This window comes from Molossus molossus, unplaced genomic scaffold, assembly GCF_014108415.1.
Source record: "Molossus molossus isolate mMolMol1 unplaced genomic scaffold, mMolMol1.p scaffold_m16_p_15, whole genome shotgun sequence".
In the NCBI taxonomy this organism is placed as follows: Eukaryota; Metazoa; Chordata; class Mammalia; order Chiroptera; family Molossidae; genus Molossus; species Molossus molossus.
The window spans coordinates 56,068,057-56,089,510 of NW_023425350.1; the positions used below are offsets into that span (position 1 = coordinate 56,068,057).

The window sequence follows — 21,454 nt, forward strand, 5'->3', positions numbered from 1 at the left end:
ATTATGATTAGTTATGCAACCATTATTTTTTCCACAGAGACAGTGAGAAATCTGAAGGCAAAAACTCATGAGTCATTTTGGATTTCCAGAGTATCTGCCTTGCTTATGTGCATATCTTTTTAATTATTGAATTCAATCATGAATAATGCACAATATCCAAAAATCCAGTTAATAAATGTATTATATGTGGATATAGGTGTATTTATGTGTATATGTGTGTGTACGTAAATATACATTATACATAATAGTACAACATTAAAAGAGTAGAGGATGGAAAACATTTATAAAATCACCATAATCTCACAAACTGAATATGTAGTGAAGTGAATTTTCTTCTCTTCTATTTTCTGTCATATAAATATGTATATATTTATTTATATTTACTTGTAGAGTATACATACACACACACACAATTTATATATTTTTATCTGGATATATGCTTTTGTCTATTTTTAAGACTATTTCTAGAGCAATTTTACATTCACAGAAAAATTAAGAAGGTACAGAGATTTCCCATATACAGTGATACCTCGGTTCTCGAACGCCTCGGTTTTCGACCAAATCGGTATTCGACCAGGAGATTCGAGAAACTTTTGTCTCGGAATCGGAACAAATATTTGGAACTCGAACTTCCGAGATGAGCCGAGTTGAGCCGAATGGCGTTCATTCGGCCCAGCGCGCCTTGCTTGCGTCATCAGTGTGAGTGCAGAGAGAGAGTCACGCTTTGTGGAGTCACGCTTTCCTATTGGGTTTCATTGCTTCGGTTCTCGAACAATTCGGTTCTCGACCATCCTCCTGGAACGAATTATGTTCGAGAACCGAGGTATGACTGTATTCCCAGCCTCCCATGCAAAGCTTCTGCCATTATCAACATCCCCACCAGAGTGGCACAGTTGTTGCAGCTGAGGAACCCACACTGACACATCATTATCACCCAAAGTCCACAGTTAACACTCAGGGTCATTCTTGGTGTTGGACAGTCTATGGGTTTGGACAAATGTATAGTGACATGTTTTCATGTCACATAGAGTGTTTTCACTGCCCTCAGAATCTCCTGTGCTCCACCTAGCCATCCCTCCCCTCAAGGATACACATTTCATATAGTGTCTAGCATCTTCCTGTATTAGTTCACTGCCTTCCCCTCAATCAGGCCTAACAATGGCTACATAGTATTCTATCCAGAGAGTGCACCACAAGTTACAAAAAGCATTTTCTACCTTTGAATATTTAGGTTGCTGCATTTTTTTTTTAATTTAAAAGAATGATGAAAGAAATATTTTTGTGCTTAACACTACTTCTAATTTTGCTTGTTTTTATTTTTTATTTTTTTAATTTACTGCCTTATAATGGATTCTCCGAAAAGGAATCTCTGTGTCAAACGGGATACATATTTTTATACTTCTTGATACATATTACCAAGTGATTTTTTGAAAGTGGTCCATTAATCTTACCATCAGTTGTGTATGAAAGTACCCCTTTCTCCAAGCCCTCTCCAGAGCCAGGCACATTGACTTGTTTTCTCCATGCCTGCCTCAAGCTACACTGCAGAACAGAGACGCCACAGCCTGCGAAGCTGGAAATATTTACTCTTTGACCCTTGACAGAAAAAGTTTGCTGACCCATGACCTAGAAAAACAGAAATTAAGTGACATTTGGGTGTTATTTTTCATCCGTCAGACCGTCAAAAATCCAATGGTTCGAAATACTATTGCAGCACCATCTCGTGCTTCTTATAAAGAATAAGCTGATAACATTCTTTAAATGGCAGTTTGGTAATATTTATCTTAATTTATAATGTATATACACTTTGATCCAGAGATTCCAGTTTTGGGAATTTATTCTTCAAAAGCACTTGAACATGGGTGCATGCAACTGTTATTTATTGCAACAACTCTATTGCCCTATTTGAAAAGATCTGAACTACTCCCTCTGGCTATCAATAACAGACTGGTTAAAACTATGGTCCACATATACGATGGAACAGTATGTAGTTGTCTAAAAGAATGTGGAAGCTCTTTGTACACTGACATGACATATCTTCATAATATACTGTTCAGTGAAAAAAGCAAAATATAAGACAGTATGTATGCTTTGCTACCTATGCATAAAAAGGAGGAGGCTGAGAGTATATGTCCCTATTTTCTTCTTTTTTTAAATATGTTTTTATTGTCCGGCCGGTGTGGCTCAGGGGTTGAGTGTCAACCCATGGATCAAGAGGTTGTCGGTTTCATTCCCAGTCAGGGCACATGCCCAGGTTGTGGGCCCAATCCCCCCCGGTGGGGGACATGCAGGAGGCAGCCAATCGATGTTCTCTCTCATTGATGTTTCTATCTCTCTCCTTCTACCTTCCTCTCTCTCTAAAATCAATAAAGAAAAAAAATTATTTAAAAAAATATATTTTTAATTGATTTTTAAAGAGAAAGGAGGGGAAAGAGAGAAAGAAACATCAATGAGAGAGAAACTTCAATCAGCTGCCTCCTGCACACACACATACCCACTGGGGATTGAGCCTGCAACCCAGGCTTGGGCCCTAACCAGGAATCAAACCAACCTCTTGGTACATGGGTCAACACTCAACCACTGAGCCACACCAGCCAGGCCGTTCCTATTTTCTGGAAAGATTCAGAGAAACCTAGTGATGGGTCACACCTGGGGACTGGATGGAGGGGGCAGCTCTGGCATAAGACTTCTCACTCTGTCTTTTTACACTGTTTGATCATCAAGCCATGTTCACAAACAGATGTGTTGAGCATCTAATAGGTTCCAGGCACTTTTCTAGATGCTGAGGATAAAGCAGTCAACAAAAGAAAGAAAAATCTCTGTGCTCTTGGGAGCTTATACTCCAGTAGAGGAAATAGATAATAAACAAGATAAATAAACAAAATGAGTAGTATGATGAGGAGATAACAGGAAAAATGAGTAGGAGGATATGAAGCGCTGAATGCATGCTGGAGGGGAGGAGGTATGCAGAGGGATAAGGGCTAACCTTGCTGAGAAGGTGACTTTTAAGGAAAAGTCTAAAGGACATGGAAGAGTGAGCCTGGAGAATGTATTATCAATTCAAAACATTAAATTAAAAAGAGCAATCATTCCATTTAAACTTTCTAACAACCCTATTAGAAGTTATTGGGGTTATTATTATTAACAAGATTATCATTATCATATTACGATACCAAGGGGTTGCTTGCAAACAGTTGAAACAAGAAGTGCTAACTCCTCCAATCCAAGTGCTAAGATAGAGGGAAACAAAAACACAGTGCATGGGGAACATAGATGAACACCTAAGCCAAAATGGGGGAGTGGAGGGAGGAGATGACACAGAGTTCTAAAGACTGGGAGGGAGTTAGCCAGTCCAGGCCCAGAGGGAAGAATTCTTGGAAAAGAAAATGACTATGCAAAAGCAAAGAGGTTAGGAAAGGTCTGGCAAGTGATTTGAAGAGGCTAGAGTGAGGCCTTGGTCAGGGAGGGCTATAACTACATAAAGTCATGGAGATGTCAAGGTCAGACACTAAACATTCTGGGAAGGCACATAACAAGCTGTAGATTGGATCACCTCAAACCATCCCTAAGTCCCTTTCCCTTGCCTGCCTCTATCCAAGAGCATGTTTATTCAACTTCAGCACTACTGATATCTTGAACCAGTTAATTCTTTGTTGCGGGGGTGTGTGAGGGCTGTCTTGTGCACTGTAGAGTGTTTCTCCACCTGATAGATATCATATCAGTGGCAGCCACCCTTCCCTGCCCTAGCTGTGACAACCAACAATGTCTCCAGACATTGCCTAAAATACCCCCTGTAGGGCAAAATCATCCCTGGTTATGAACCACTGGTTTGGAGGTTAAAAAAGCTAAAAATTCTAATTTGTCCAGCCTCCCTTGCAGCTAGAGATGGCCATGTAGCACAGTGCTGGCCAATGAGATATGAGAGTAGACTGAAAAATCCTTCCTTTTACTGCCTTCTTTTGATCTTGAACGAAGGCAACAACAGCAGCAGCTACCTTGTAGCCAAGAGATGATAAGCATAAAAGAAAGACCATGAGAATCATATAGACAATGGCCCCTAGATTTTTAAGCCTGTGGACTAATGCTAGCAAGCACCTACCTCCCGACTTCTTGTTTTGTGGGTAAGATAACTCCTGTGTATTTAGGCCACCAAGTTGAGGATTTCTATTATTTGCAGCTGAAAACAACTCTAACTGTGAAATCATACAAAAAGCTTTTGGATGTTATCCCAGAGATAGTGAGGATCCACTAAAGGATTCTAAAAAATAAAAAATAATTGGATCATCACATCTATATTTTAGGAAGATCATTTTGCTATGAAATGCAGTCTATGAAGCAAGACTGGAGGCAGGTACCATGGAAAATGCCTTTATGGCAAAGCAGACAAAACCATGATGGGGCTTGAACCATCTCAGTGGTGGTGGGAATAATATGGAGGTGGCACATTTGAGGGACAATGGACCAACCTTAAGCAATTGGATATGGGCAGTGAAGAAGATGTATGAAAGGCTAAAAATTATATTTCTGGTGTAGGTAATACCCTAGATGGTACAAAAAGAAAGGAGCCTGTTTAAACAGAAGAGCATTATCCCATTCTAGGCTAGGTTAAATTTGAAATGCTTATGGCACTTCCGAGTGATAATGTTACAGGCATTTGGATACATAGCTTGAAAGTCAGAAGTAAGGTAGTGGTAATTTTTAAAAAATATATATGATAGAATTCAAAATTTTAAATGCCAATAAAATAATAGTGCTTATACAAAAGTAATATCAATGAAGTATAGAATACTTAAAATATAGCTAAGCAGCCCTGGCTGGTTTGGCTTAGTGGTTAGCGTGTTGGTCAGCGGACTAAAGGGTTAGAGCTTTGATACCCGGCCTTGGTCATGCGGGAGGCAACCAATCGATGTGTCTCTCTCACGTTGATGTTTCTCTCTCTCTCTCCCTCCCTCCCTCCCTCCCTCTCTTTCTGTTTTCCTCCCTCTCTTATTTCCACTCTGTCTAGAAATAAGTGGAAAAATGTCCTTGGGTGAGAATTAACAACAACAACTTTATATATGCAAAAGAAAATTAAAAATTGTACACAGACACTATACAACCCCAGCATCCAGGTATAATTTATAGTAAAATGTGGTCATATATATGGAAATACACCCACATAAAAGGTATTATACTGCAAATGCTGAATGATAACAGGCCTTATTCAGTTAACAGCATATCATAAACATCTTTCTACTGCAATTAACATTTACCCATTTTTCTGGTTTTTTTCTTTTACTATTATAAACAGTTCTGAGATCAACTGTCCTCATAGTAGAAGTTTTGCCCCATCCCTAACGATTCCCTCAAGATAAATTCTGAGATGTGGAATTGCTCTCTATATGGTATATGTGTTTTTAAGGTTTTTGACAGATGCTCCTGAATCATTCTCTAGAGAGGTTGTAGCAGTTTGCAATGACATCAGCACTATGCGTGAGTCCTCAACTCCCCATACTGTCTCCAAAACTGAAGGGCTATACTTCATCACTCTAATCTTTGAGAATTTTGTAAAACAAAATGTTATCCTCACCTATGTTTCCATTTTGTGTTTGTTTAATTGCTAGAATTTGAGCTGTTTGTGTTTTATCAGTAAGTTGTATTTTTTCTTTGGCACACTGCTGATTCTTGTCCTTTGTCCACTTTTCTTTTGGTATACTTACATTTTATTGATTTGTAAGAGCTCTTTATATGTTATAGATGTTAACCCTTCATTAATGCTACTTTTTTTTTTCTTAGTTTGCATTTGCCATTTAATTTTAGGGTATGTTTTGTTCAACAGATATTTAAAACTATTGGAATGCTCATGGTTTGAATTGGCTATTGTGAAAAATGGGAACAGGATGTATCCAAAAGCAAATAGAGGGACTGAAGCCCAGTTTGAAAGGCTCAGCTGAGGTTGGATACCATGAATTTCTAATGAGGTCAATCTGCAAAGTTGTAACAGCATTTGGTTGAGTGCAGAGGGAGGAAGAAGAGAAAGTAAGATTCACTTAGAGTTTGTATTTTGCTTGATTTAATCATATGCTGGACCAAGGAATAATAGAGTTATAAATATTAGCAAGTTTGTTGCTAAAATGATGGGTCACATGGGACAAGATAAGAGGCAACTTATGTGCTGGGAAGGGTCGGGGGTACCCTGTAGTTAAAAACCAGACACAGCAGAATGAGAACATGAGAGAGCTACAAGATTAGGAAATTCTCTACAATTACCTTCTGTGAAACTTTTTATATTGCTCCTGACCCATTTATTCTATTTTCTTCTTTTAAAACAATTATTTGTATCTGGTATATTTACCTTAATATTTTTCAATTTCTTTATTGATTTCCTTTACAGTCAGGCAGTGTTCCCCATCACAATCAGGATCAATTTCCGCCTGTCAAGTCTATTGATTGGACTGAACACATTTTATTTTAGCCACCCTACTTTCCATTTCCTTGCATTCTCTTTTCCTCTTAGCCCATACTTACTTAAAAGAAGCATTGTCTTTCTGCATCCCAAGCAATATTTAATTCCAGATTATAGGGTGGGAAGGAGAAAAGCTGGAGAGAGAGGAAAACAGGGCAATGCACCCTTTCAGCCTTAACAAGATCACAAGACACCCAGTAAACACCAGGCCATTCAATGAGTTACCAGCTCAGTGGTCACAACTCAGGGTCACTCTTGCCAAAATGGAGAGCTGCCAGTACCTCCTGTGCAGAGAGGAGTTCCAAAGTCCAGTACCCTGTTTGCTCTCACCAGAGGCATTTTCTTGCAACAGCTGATTTGCAAGTGCCCTTTGAGGCCTTGAAAACTCCAGACCCTCTGGCACCTACTTTATTTCAGGGATGTCTTGTCTTCACTATCGAGTTAAGGGACCATATTCAACTGCTTGTGAAAACATGACAGAGTTTCAAAAATCTCTTTTCTAGCCAAAGTGTCCTTTTCAAGAATAGCCTCAAAGAAAGAGTGAGGCTGAGAGTCTCTGACAATGGCTCAGGGGGAAGGAGGCCCCAGGCACTGGACTTCCTCAGGGAGGGGAGGTGCTGACTGAAGGCCTTTGCTGATCTGAGAAGGGACAAACCTATACTCGAGGCATGTGCAAACTACATATTGCATCTAGCAAATACAGAGGAGCCAGCCCGGTATGCCCGGAGAAGTCTTCCTTTCTAGAATGGGGTTGCACGTCATCCAAGATCCTCTCACAAAGATAAGCCATGAGCTTCCTTGATGCTCAACCCTGGCTCATATTTTCCGTTGCAAATAGAAACGTCAAGTTTTGTGTCTGAACTCTTAAGTCGCCCCACAGCAACCCTGGCTAGAGAACTAGAAAGCAAAACCAGTCCTTGCCCAGAGGATATCTAACCACAACTTCCGTCCCTTCTTTTTATACAACATCCAGTGACATCGGGTGAAACAAAATGAAGTGAAAACAAACCATCAAACAATGAAAAACTCAGGCTAGCATAGAAAATCAGTTTGGTCATTCAAACCAGTAAGCATTTTCATATATTAATTTCCGCTTGAATCGTGTATATTTTCATGTATGTTTAAGTGGCTTCTGTTACATGAAGAGCATCTGTTCTCAAGAAATTATCTTGAGGAGAAAGTCAGCCATTTTCCTAAAAGAGAACAACTTTGACCCAAAGATGGGGCAAATAGTAGACTCTCCCAGACCCATATACCTTCTGTCCCGTGTCTCCCAGGAGGTTATCAAACACCTCGCACAGTCCCCCAAACGCAGGACACACACTCTCACACACACACACACACGCGTACTCCCACATGCACACACACAATGGGTGGGGTTGAGAACTACTGCACAGAAACAGCCAGGCTGAGGACACTCCATCCAGGTCCTTCACATCAGAGTTAAATGCATAATGACAGAAGCAGACAATAGCCCCAGGCTACCTCATTCACTCTTTTAAGCCCAAAAGGAAACCAAATATTTTCAGCAAGATAAGCTCTTATCACCCCCACTCTCTGGAAAATTAGAAAAAGCCATGATTAACTCTCGAACCAGAGGACCTTTCTTGTCAAAACTCAGCACAGCAGAGCCTCTGCTCTAACTGCACAGCATTTCTCTCCTGAATGCACCCTGGCCCCAGCCCCAGGCTCAGCCCTGGCCCAGTGGAGACGGAACAACTACCTGAGACAAAGGAATAGGCCGCTAGGATGTTGCTGAGCAAAGCCATGTCCATGCACTGGGCAGTCAGAGGCTCCGTGCAGCAGCGGAAGGGCAGCCTCCACGTGGCATCCAGAGGCGCCTCCTGGAGATGCTTCAGCTGATCAGTGTGGCTCCTCCCTCTCTTCTCTTCTGTTTGGGAACACAAAGTGAGTGATGAGAACACATCCCGCTTTCCTGAGGCTGTGTTCCAGGTAGCCTGGGCTCAGAACAAAGGGCCAGTCCCCTAAATGCCAGGCAGCCTCCCCAACAGGGACCTGGCATCCTGTGCTCTTTGCTCCGGCGAGCTTCTTGGCTTTCAAGGAAGGAGAACCTCCTCACATCTCTGCTTTTCCTGGCCTTTCTCCTTTCTCTTCCCATAGCCTCCTAACTCCCCATTTGAGCACTCCTCCCTCACCTCTTCTTGTATTTTTTTACTGTGTTCTCCCTGTTTGCCTTTGAGGCACAGCCCAGTGTCACCTGAACCACTGCACTGCTACCCCAAGCCCAGCACGTTCTCCGCCTGGCTCTGCTGCCCCTACGCTGACGGCACCTTGCACTTTGATCAGCTTGCCTCATCCCACAGGTCGCCAAATGTGTGTCCTTGGCAATGGGTCTGGGCTGACTGCTCCAGACCTGCAAAGTTGTTCCTGTTCTAAAATGCCCCCAAGAACTTGGGAGCTCGAGCCTGCTCCCTGCCCACATGTTCATGATTCCACCTGTGACTGGGATGGGCCAAACAAATACACACGCTCTGCCAGACTGCCCGCCGGCAGAACCTTCCCACCAGGGCTCAGAGCAAGGACCTGGGATCTCAGCATTCAGAGGCTCGGCCTCTGGCTGGGGGAGCACGTGATTTCCCAGCTGCAGCATGATCACTATTTGGTTCACTAGAGAAGCCCCCGCAGAGAGCTCCAAGGGTGGAAGGGGGGAAATTCTTGACCTATTCAGTGCTGGTTTGAGCTGAGGGCGGGAAACTGAGTCACGGGGTGTGAAAAGATGTCAGAATAAGAAAAGCTAGACAAGCAGAAGACTCCAGTCCTTGTAGAAGAAACCGGTTCTCAGGTGGATCACCCACACTTGGGCCTGAGAGCTGCAATTCCACGGGTAGATGGAATGGCTCACAACAGAAAAGACAACTCGCCCTCTGGCAGATTCCAATGTGCCCAGGGGGGAACAAGACTAGGACAGACAGACCAACATGCAGGTAACGGAGAAATGACCACAAGGTCCTTAGAGCAGCCAGAGGCCCTGAGAGTGGCCGCATAAGGAGTGGGAGCGTGGGAGCGTAGGAGGGGCTGCTTCCACACCTGACTACTCTGTGCAAAACACAGGGTCTCCTTCAACAGCCATGTGAGCTCCTAAAAGGTAACAATCAGATTATAGAGGTGAATAGTTGGAACCACCACTCTGAGTTCAGAGACTTTTCTGCAGGTCTCAGGACTGTAGGACCCAAGAACAGAGTGAAGCCACTGGAAAATGTCTGAGTATGTAGTGGGACAAGGCTATTTCAGATCTATTTCCCTCTTATCTGTCCCCAGTAATTTTACCATAGAGCAAATGTCATCATTTTATTTCTGAGAGTTCTGCACCAGTCTGCTCCCTAGCCCTTCTGCCACACCTACTTTCTGATCAATCTAGTATCCACTTTCACCAACAGGGACATCTTCATAAAGTACAAATCTGATCACTTCATTCCACAGCCCAACCCTTCAACTAATCCCCATTAAACTTCTTCATACAACACACATCCATTTCCACAATATCCGACCCTTCCCTCAGCTCCTCATTCATCTCCTACCCGAGTCTACACCCATACACATATACAAAGAGATACAAACATGCCTAATGCTCCAACAGTGTCAGATTTGTTAGTTCCCCAAATACAACAAACTCTTTTATCTTTTCATGCATTTGATTGTGTTCTTCCTTTTGCCTAAAATGCCCAGCTCCCTTTACCTGTCTGGTAAATGTTTCCTTTAAGAGAGAATTCAAAAGTCCTGCTGCACTCCCCAAATTACAATGACTTTTTTTTTTAGCATTTTATTTTTATTTAATTAATTAATTAATTAATTATTTTATCCTCACCCAAAAACATTTTTTTCCATTTTTTGTTCAGATAGAGTGGGAGGGAGAGAGAGAGAGAGAGAAATATCGACATGAAAGGGACACATCGAGTGGTTGCCACCCACATGATCCAACCAGGGCCGGGAACAAACTGCAACCAAGGTACATGCCCTTAGCAGGAACTGAACCCAGGTCCCTCTGGACCGCAGGCTGATGCTCTAACTGCTGAGCTAAACCAGCCAGGGCTACAATGACTTATTTTGCATAAATAGAAAAGTCCACACTAAAATTCATATGGAATCTCAAGAAATCTCTAATAGCCAAAAAATATTGTAAAAGAGCTAAGTTAAAAGTCTCACACTTCCCCATCAAAACTTTACTAGACTTAATAAATAAATTTGGCAAAGTAGCAGGATACAAAATTAATATCAAGAAATCAATGACATTCTTATACACCAATGATCAACTCACAGAAAGAGAAACTAAAAATACAATCCCATTTACCATTGTGGCAAAAATATTAAGATACCTAGGAATAAACTTAACCAAAGAAATAAAGAACCTATTCACAGAAAACTACAGGACATTGAAAAAAGAAATAGAGGAAGATATAAAAAAGTGGAAGCACATGTCCTGTTCATAAATTGGAAGAATTAGCATCATTAAAATGTCCATACTACCCAAAGCAATCTATGGATTCAATGCAACCCCCATCAAAATGCCAGTGACATATTTCACAGAACTAGAACAAATACTTCAAAAGTTCATATGGAACCAAAAAAGACCCCGAATAGCCACAGCAATCTTGAAAAAGAAGAACGAAGTTGGAAGGATCACATTACCAGATTTCAGGTTATACTACAAAGCCACAGTAATCAAAACAGCCTGGTAAAGGCACAAGAACAGGCAGATAGATCAATGGAACAGAATAGAGAACCCAGAAATGGACCCAAGACAATATGCTTAATTAATATTTGACAAAGGGGGCAAGAGCATACAGTGGAGTAAAGACAGCCTCTTTAATAAATGGTGTTGGGAAAATTGGACAGCCACATTCAAAAAAATGAAACTAGACCATCAACTTACACCATACACAAGAATAAACTCAAAATAGATAAAAGACTTAAATGTGACTCATGAATCCATAAAAATCCTACAAGAAAATGTAGGCAACAAAATTTCAGACATCATACACAGCAGAATTTTCACTGATACATCACCTAAGGCAACAGAAATAAAGGAGAAAATGAACACATGGGACTACATCAAACTAAAAAGCTTCTGCACAGCAAAAGATACAATCATCAAAATGGAAAGGCAACCCACTGTATGGAAGAGCATAAATGCCAATGATATATCAGATAAGAGGTTAATTTCCAATATATATAGAGTGCTCATACAACTCAACAAAAGGAAGACAAGGAACCCAATTAAAACATGGGCAGAGGAACTAAATAAACACCTCTCCAAACAGGACATACAAATGGCTAAGAGAATATGAAGAAATGCTCAACATCACTAATCATCAGAGAGATGCAAATTAAAACAACAATGAGGTATCACCTCACACCTGCCAGAATGTCCATCATCAACAAATCATCAAACAACAAGTGTTGGCAAGGGTCTGGAGAAAAGGGGACTCTAGTACACTGCTGGAGGGAATGCAGACTGGTGCAGCCACTATGGAAAACTGGTGCAGCCACTATGGAAAATATGGTGTTACCTCAAAAAATTAAAAATTGAACTTCCATTTGACCCAGTGATCCCACTTCTAGGAATATACCCTAAGAAGCCTGAAACACCAATCAGAAAAAAATATATGTACCCCCATGTTCATAGCAGCACTATTTACAATAGCTAAGATCTGGAAATAGCCCAAGTGTCCATCAGTAGACAAATGGATAAAAAAGCCATGGTACATATACACAATGGAGTACTATGCAGCTGTAAAAAAGAAAGACCTCTTGTCCTTTGAGACGACATGGAGGGACCTGGAAAGTATTATCCTAAGTGAAACAAGCCAAACAGAGAAAGACAAGTATCATATAATCTCACTTATTTGTGGAATATAATGAACATAACAGTCTGAGGAATGGGATAGTCCCAGAGACGTGGAAGTGGGGTACAGACTGACAATCCCCAGAAGAAGGGGTGGTGGAGGAGAGATAAACCACAGAACTTATATGCATGTGTGCATGAACAATAGACATGGACAACAAAGCTGGGGACAGGGCCAGGAGGGAGGGGTAGGGGGAATCAGTGGGGCGAAAAGGAGAAACATCTGTAACAAAAATAAATTAATTAATTAAAAAAAAAAAAGTCTCACACTTCCTGATTTCAAAACTTATTTCAAAGCTACAGTAATCCGAACAGTGTAGTGCCGGTATAGACAGACATATGGCCTGATGGAATAGAATAAAGAGCCCAGAAATAAACCCTCACATATGTGGTCAAGTGATTTTCAACAATGTGCCAAAACCATTCAATAAGGAAAAAAGCAGTCTTTTCAGCAAATGGTGTTGAAAAACTGAATATCCACATGCAAAAGAATGAAGCTGAACCCTTGCCTTATACCATATTTTTAAAATTAACTAAAAATATATCAAGGACCTAAATGTAAGAGCTAATACTATTAAACTCTTAAAAGAAAACATAGGGAAAAGCTTATGAGACTGGATTTGGCAAACATTTCTTAGATATGTAAGGCAACAAAAGTAAAATTACGTAAGTTGAACTGCATCGAAACGTAACATTTCTGTACATCAAAGGACACAATCAACAGACCTGCCAATCAACAGAGTAAAAAAATAGCCCATGGAATGACAGAAAATATTTACAAATCATATATCTGATAAGGGATTAATATCCAGATTATGTAAAGAGCTCCTACAACTCAACAACAACAAAAACAAAAACACAACCTGATCAAAACATGGGCAAAGAACTGGAACAGACAATTTCTCCAAAGGAGATATGTACATGATCAATAAGCACATAAAAAGATGCTGAACATCACTAGTCACTATGGAAATCAAAATCAAAATGACAATGAGATACCACCTCACACCCATCAGGATGGCTGCCATCAAACAAACAAACAAACAAACAAACAAACAGAAAACAGTAAGTGTTGGAGAGGGTGTGCAGATATGGGACCCCTTATTTTGTTAGTGGAAAGGTAAAATTGTGGAGGCGCTATATAAAACAGCATGACAATTTCTCAAAAAAATTAAAAATCCCTATACGATCCAGTAATTCCACTTCAGGGTACATATCCGAAAGAATTGAAAACAGGAACTCAAACATATATTTGTGCACCAATTATTATGAAACATTATTCACAGTAGCCTAAAGGAAGCATCAGTCAAAGTGTCCAGCCACAGATGAATGAATAAACAAAATTTGGCATATATATGCAACGGAATACTACTCATAGCCTTAAAGGGAAGGAAATTCTGATGCAGGCCACAATATGGATGAACCCTAGAACATTATGCTAAGTGAAATTAGCCAGTCACGAAAGAATAATTATTGTATGGTTTCACCCATCGGAAGTACCTAAAATAATCAGATTCATAGAGACAGAAAGTAGAATGATGGTTGTCTGTGGTTGGGGTCAAAGGGGGATGGGAAGTTATTGTTCAATAGGTACAGAGAACAAAGTTTCAGTTTTGGAAGATGAAAAGTATTCTGGAGATGGATGGCGGTGATGGTTGCACAACAATGTAAATGTACTCAATGCCACTCAACTATACACTTAAAAATGGTTAAGATGGTAAATTTTATGTTACATGTACTTTATGACAGTTTTTAAAATTAATAATAATAAAAATAAGGTGTTGATGAGATACAACATGAAATTTTGAAGGTTACTTCATATAGAGAATCCTGATATCAAATGTTGGTGTTAACAGGAATAGTAGCAGAATTATTATCTTGTAGTGATATTACAACTAAAGTCAATAATATTCAAATTTATATCACACTATGAATATGTCTTAATTTTAGTAAAAGATGTTATCTTGTGTATCAAAAATTGGATAGTAGCCCAGCTGGTGTGGCTCAGTGGTTGAGCGTCGACCCATGCACCAGGAGGTCGCCTGTTTGATTCCGGATCAGGGCACATGCCCAGGTTGTGGGCCCAATGATCCCCAGTGGGGGGCATGCAGGAGGCTGCCAATCGATGTTCTCTCATAGATGTTTCTATCTCTCTCTCCCTCTCCCCTCCTCTCTCTCTAAAATCAATAAAGAAAAAAACTTTTTAATTGGATAGTAAAAAACTATAACCTATCACATGAATAGATTAACAGAAAAAAACATATTGCATCAATAAATGCAAAAATGTGTTTGGGTAAAACTCAATAAAAATTCATAATTTAAAAAAAGTCTATTGCAGTGAAGCTCCAAATTGTCCAGACCCTTTTCTTTGGCTATCAAAGAATCCAAACATTCTTCTAACAGTGCACCTGTGGTTCTAATTAGAATGATCCGTTTACATGTTTGCCTCCCAGACTGAAGAGGCATCTTATAAATCATTGTTACCTGAGCACCTAACTTGGTGCTAATGAAAAAAGTTTCTAAGTAAATTCTGGCTGACTGCCTGGAAAACAAAAGGAGCAATTAGGCACGAGCTTTGTATGCTTAAGTCTCAGAGCGTGTTTCTGAATAGGTCCGAGGGTGAGCCGCCTTGATGTCTAAAAGGGTACCAGGGCCCTGGCCAGTTTGGCTCAGCGGTTAGAGCATCAACCTGCAGACCAGAGAGTCGTGGGTTTGATTCTGGTCAAGGGCACGTACCTCGTTGTGGTTCATCCCCGGCCCTGGTCGGGGTCGTGTGGGAGGCAACCAGTCAATGTCTCACATCAATGTTTTTCTCTCTCTCTCTCTCTCTTTCTTCCCCTCCCACTCTATCTGAAAAATAAATAAATAAACAAATAAATAAATAAATAAATAATACATAAAATAAAAGGGTGCCAGGGCTGCCTGGCTCTGAGCGGGATGCCATGCACAGCACTTCCTCGGGTCTGTGAGAGGACCATGTGCAAGATGGATGCTTTACTGGGGACAGAAATTCTTCCTGCATCTCCTCATGTCCCTGCACTAACTGAGAGGGCTGCAAGAGCCAGAGGCAAGATGAAGAGGGACAAAGGAGGCAGGACAAGGGTGAAGAAAGACAACCGCTGGATGGTCCATCCTAAAGAGGAACCAGGAAGACCCTCCATGGTCCATGTGGTCCAAGTCAGCCTACAGCTGGGTCAGGACATCTTTACTGTAAGGGCCAGAGAGTAAGTATTTCAAGCTTTGAGGACCACTGAGTCTGTCCCAGTGACTCCACATTGCCAAGTGGTACAAAAGCTACCACAGATGATATGTAAATGAATGTGTGGCTGTGTTCCAATAAAACTTTATTTTTGAAAATAAGTGCTGGACTCAATTCGACCCATAGACCATAGTTTCCAGACACCCGTTCTACTTCTTACCCCTTAAATAAGGTTCAAGGACCAGCAGCATTGACATCACTTGGGAGCTTGTTAGATCTGCATAATCTTAGGCACCACCCAAGACCTTCGGAGTCAAAATTTCATTTTACAAGAAGCCCAGTAGAGTTTGCACCGTAGATCCGTGATCACTTCGGCCTGAGCATTAAGATGCTGTAGCAACACAGGCCCAGGCAGTTTTGCTTAGTGCCTTCTTTATAAATCTGATCGAGGGTAGGAGAGCAGTCCTCACTGGCCCTGCCACACAGTCAGCCCTCCAGGTGGTTCAGAACACCTTAGTGAGGACATCAAAACTGAGAGCAAGGCTGGGTGGAGGAGACCCTGTTCTGTTCGAGACAGCTGCCAACAGGACAAGGTCTGCAGAAGTCAGAGAAGTGATGAACCCCAGAGGCGAACTCTACACCACCCCCACCCTGAGCCCTGGGCCCGATGGAACAGCTCCAGGTAGTTCTGCACATTTTCCACTGGCTGTTTGCCTTCTAATTAAAACATTACCACACCTCCTATTCTGATGGTTAATGTTATGAGTTAACTTGACTGGCCATAGGGCATCTAGATTAAACATTATTTCTGGGTGTGTCTGTGAGGGTATTTCCAGATGAGATTGAGATTTGAATCGATGGACTCACAAAAGCAGATGGCCCTCCCCAATATGGTTGGGCATCGTCCAATGTGCTGAGGGCCTGCGTAGATCAAAAGGTGGAGGAAGAAGGAATTTGCTCCTTTTCTCCTGCCTCACTGTTTGAGCTGAGACATCCCGTCTCACCTCTTCTCTGGCCCTCAGATTGGGCTTTATGCCATCGACTCCCCTGGTTCTCAGGCTGAGGACTCAGACTGCACTACACACTGGCTTTTCTGGGCCTCCAGCTTGCCTCAATAATCATGTGAGCCACTTTCTTATAATAAATCTACATATAGATAAAGATTACAGGTATAGGTATAGGTATAGGTATAGGTATAGGTATAGGTATAGGTATAGGTACAGGTATAGGTATAGGTATAGGTATAGGTATAGGTATAGGTATAGGTACAGGTATAGGTATAGGTATAGGTATAGGTAGGTAAAATAGCCACCCTACTGGTTCTGTTTCTCTGGAGAACCCTGACACACCTACCGATATAAAGGTAAGGGGCATGAAGCACTTATCCACAGCAAAGTGCAGTTTTGTGCTCCGTTCCTCAAGGAAGTTCTCTATCACTGGCTAGCTCCTACCACAGTGAACAGTGGTTCTCAACATTGGGCAGTTTGCACCCAGGGGGCATTTGACAAGGTTAGGAGGCATTTTCGGCTATCACATCTGCAGTAGGGGTTGATGTGGCATCTAATGGGTAGGAAGTGAGGAAACTTTTAAACATCTTACAATGTACAATAGCCGTCCCTCCCAAAAAAGAATGATCTGGTCCAAAATATTAATATCTTGAGGTTAAGAAATTTTATCCTAGAACAAACAGCATTACTTCATTGACCAGTCTCAGTGACACTGCGTCTGTGCACCTTATCACATCACCAGTACAATCCAAAATGTGTCAGAGAGAGAGTCTGCTGAGCAGCTCCCAGGAGCCTTGATCGGGACATCACAGATCCAAGCTTTGGGTCAGCAACCCAATGTCTCCAGTCACCAGAAGTGAACAGACTCTGGGAGAACAGCTCACATTAACCAAGCCTTCAAGAGAACATAACATCAACCAGTACCAGTTTATTCACTCCTAACTGGAGAGCCACCGGCTGCAAGGTCTAGATTGGCTCCTCCTCCAGACAATTTGAACCTGGGGACTGTCCTGGCGAGGGAAAAATTAGGACTGAGGAACAGTAGATTTTCAAAGCTGGGGCTTTCTTCCTGTGATGACCCATTGGATTAAGCCCACACCATTCCAGGGAAAAATCATGTCTAGAGAGCACTCTAGGGCCAGTCAACCAGCACCACACCACACTCTTTGGACAGAACCTACCAATTTATATAAATCTTCCCCTCTGACATCTTTGTTTCATCTATGACCCAAAGCTCCTTTGCCTAATTACTGACACATTGTAACAGGATTGCAAAGAGATCACTCCTGCCCATGACTTACACCTCAGAATTTTGCCTTCCTGAACATGCGCTGGTCTCTTGATGAAGATGACAACCTGTCTGATGAGTACTACCCCCGAGACTGACGGACTAATTGCATGCATTGTATACTCTTATTCACTGGCTTTCATGTTAAAAGTAACCTCATTTCCAGTGCTGCAAATTCATCTTCTCTGGAGCCCATTTTGTACTGATTACAATCACTGAGTGTATAAAACAAAATGTGCCTGGAGATGATACATTTCATCTTCAATTGCAGTATCAGTAGTGAGCATCCCTGGTATGTAAGTCCCCTGCCTGGGGACTCTATTATTACATAGTATGCAGAGGGTAGTAAAAAATCTCATGACCCCCTCAGCTACCTGGGGAGAGGTGTGCTGTCAGGAACATAGGCGCCTCTGGTAAGCACAGTTCATCTCCGGTAACGTTTGCATCAAGCAGTACAGGTCCTGAGACTGGCTAGGCCCGGTTGGCTTCTCAAACTCTGGAAGAAGAGAGAAATGGCACAAAACCCATCAGAGAGCATCACAGGGCCAGAAGACCACATCATGCGTTAGACCTGGTGTCATAGGGAACCACTGAGCAGAGCAGCCTTGGTGATGTTTGTCTGGCTCCCAAAGAGACGGAATACCATCCCCTGAGAGGACAAAGCCCACTGCCAGAGTTTAATCTGGAGCTGGAACCAGACAGCCACAGAAACCGACCTCCCAAGGTCATAGCAGGAAAGGAAGCAATGAGTAAAAGATCAAAGGCAACATGCTTCCTCTTCCCTCCTGTCAGCCAAAAGCCACAAAGCAGCTAGAGTGGGATGTGTCCGCACAGCCCCTCATCAGTGGGGTTTGCAGGCCAGCCTCTCTGAAACAGGAAGGGAGGGGATTCGGTTCCCAGAGAGCAGTGCCCAGATGGACCATAAAATGAAGCCTCATGAAGTCTGTGTGGGCACAGAAAACCTGGAAATGCTGATGTGCAGATTCCTGTAGCCTGTCCCTTTCATAGCGTGTCCCCTCACGCAGCGAGGGGAGCCATGGGGGCCTCTGGAAAGTGTGGGCCCCACACAGCTTCTTTATGTTGCCCGCTTCCATTAGAAGTGTGCAGAAAAAATTAAATCAGTCCCGGAGCTCAGAGCCCTGAGCAGCCCCCCTGCTCTACATGGACACACTCATTCATTTATCTTCACATCTTCCTGCTGACTCCGGCAGCACCAATTGCTGCTGGTTTATTTACATCGTTATAGATACTCATCCCAGCTGCCTCTGCCTCACAAGGATTTATGGCACCTTCCTATCCCCATTATACCAGGGGAGGAATTAAGGAAGGGAACTTGAAGCACACTCACCCTTCGTTCTGCACTAACGAAAGCCACCCTGGGGACTGAGCCCCGCAGGGCCACACAGGGTCTGATGCAAAGGCTTCTGTGCAAAATAGCTCCCACATCACAGGGAGGAAAGAGGATGCACGTGGCCCCTGAGAAATGACTGAGCGGAGAGAAAGCGATTTTCTCTGGAGGCTGACAAACGCCTGTGGATGATACATCCAACAAGCTGGCCCTCCAGCTGCTTGGCCCACCTTCCCCTCCAACCCACTCCAGCAAACCTTTCCAGGGACACATCCTGGACCTTGTTGTCACCTGTAAAGTGCTGACTCTGAAATCTGGGCCGGGAGCTCCTTCAGGACAGAGGCCATGTTTTCGTTATTTTCTTTGTTCCCAGAGTCTCCCACAGTAAGTGCACAGAGCTGACCTTGAGTGACAGTTGATGAATGAGCCCCACTCAGAAATGCCCCTCTCCAACCAGAACCTTATACCCTCTACCTCCTCACTGCTGGAATCAAAGTAAACCTGCTCCCCAGTCTCTCTGAGGTCTCTCCAGCTCACCAGGGCACAAGTCTTGTCCTGCATTCACTTGTCCCTGCACAGCCTGGCGACTTTAACTACTACACTGGGCTCGTGGCAGGGCCTCTCTGCTGCCAGCCCAGTGCCCCAGGCCCAACCACAGGCCCGCTCCAGCCCTCACCTTCCTGCCTTCCTGCCCACAGGCTGAGTGCTTCTGCGGAAAAAAATCATTCTTATTTGCATCATTGCGAATGTTTGGTTTATATCCTCAGTGGGGCCCTTATGTTGCTAGAAAACCCTACATGGCCCTGGCATTGCACTCTCTCATTTTCAAAGGAGATGTACCAAACTTCTACCTCTCTCTTCCTGTCCCCTTCTCCATCCTCACCTCTCAGATGAGCCTCGTCTTCCCGGAGAAAATCGAGGCCAAGCGACGTGAACGGTAACCTCCCTCTGTTCCAGCTGATCCTGACCTTCCTCCCTCTTGTCTCTAAGGAAGATTTTACCTGTGTTTTTCATCAAATAATTTCCTTCTTCCTCCTATAATATTTAATTCCATCAAGTATTCATCCTTTCACCTTCCCTTTATTGACTTATCTCCATCTCTCTCTCTAGTGACAGGTAGACAGATAGAAAGATGGATAGATAAACACAGAAAAAGAGAAACATAAGAGATTATATATATAATTCTCAAACTTTCGATTTTTACCTTCCTTTTCCTCTTCTCTCCTTCTCTATATATGTAAAATATATCATATATATATGTACATATATATATATACATGTACACACAGAGGTATGTACATACATAAACCTGCATGTCTGTGTATATATACACATGTATATATCTATGTGTATATATCCATACATACATATATGCACATCTATCTTTCTCTCTCGAACACTTTCTCATTCTTTCCCAAGCTCTCTAGAAATCTCTCAGTCTCCTGGTCTTATCGACTCCTCATCTACAATAAAGTTGTTTAATTGCTCCCATCCTTAAATGACCTTCCCTTTGCTCAGCTTCCACCAGGTCCCTGTCACTTGTTCTCCCTTTATAAACAAACGTATTCACAGAAACGTATACTTCCTCTCTCCATGTCTTTACCATCGTTCAGTCCTTGGCCTACAAATATCTGGCTTCCCACCCAGCCTATCTACCAATGTTGGAAAGGTGATGTGATGGAACCATCTGGTCTGTGCCGCTAACGGGAGCTCGGGTGGCACCCGGCAGCTCTTTGCTGCTCGGGCTCTCGTGCCCTTCTCCCTTCGTGCTGGCTGGCACGGTGCCTGGCACGTGCGTTCTTTAAAATGAATTCTGTCACAAAGATGAGAGTCGAGGACTCAAGGGAGTGGAGCTGGGCAGACACAGGTTTCAGGACAGAGTGAATATGGCAATACAATGGTGAAAGAACAGTCTTTTTGACAAATGGCACTGAGACAACTGGACATTGGTTTTGAATATTTATTCATTACTTGGACTAGAGTTAGCCCCCTAGTGGATCTGAAGAAGCTGGAAACCCAACCCCAACCCCACAGGTAGAGGTGGAGGGCCTGCTCTCTAGCCAAAGGAACAGGAAAGAAACAGCCTAGCAAGACAGAAAACACACAGACAATAACCACTCTGCTTGAGCCAAACACCATCAGAAAAACTACGGCCCCACCTACACCCCCTCGAGCAAAGGCTGAGTGAGGAGCCTAGGCTTCTACACTTAAGAGACTATGACAGGACACCCAACATTTCCAGAGCAAAGAAAGGCACTAGAGAGAGAAGGAAGAACATGAGTTGAAGTATAGGGCATGTCTGGG

At 42.6% G+C, this 21,454-nt stretch overlaps 1 protein-coding gene across 1 annotated transcript in view; it reads right to left on the minus strand.

Annotated features, from left to right (window-relative positions):
* Positions 1 to 21,454, minus strand: part of EVA1A (eva-1 homolog A, regulator of programmed cell death) — a 55,012-nt gene that overhangs the window by 9,566 nt on the left and 23,992 nt on the right. The window contains exons 2-3 of the mRNA XM_036263213.1: positions 18,177 to 18,298; positions 8,169 to 8,336 (exon numbers count right to left, since the gene is read on the minus strand). Coding sequence (XP_036119106.1) covers positions 8,169 to 8,336; positions 18,177 to 18,204 — 196 coding nt within the window. The 5' untranslated portion in view covers positions 18,205 to 18,298. The remainder of the gene's footprint in view (positions 1 to 8,168; positions 8,337 to 18,176; positions 18,299 to 21,454) is intronic.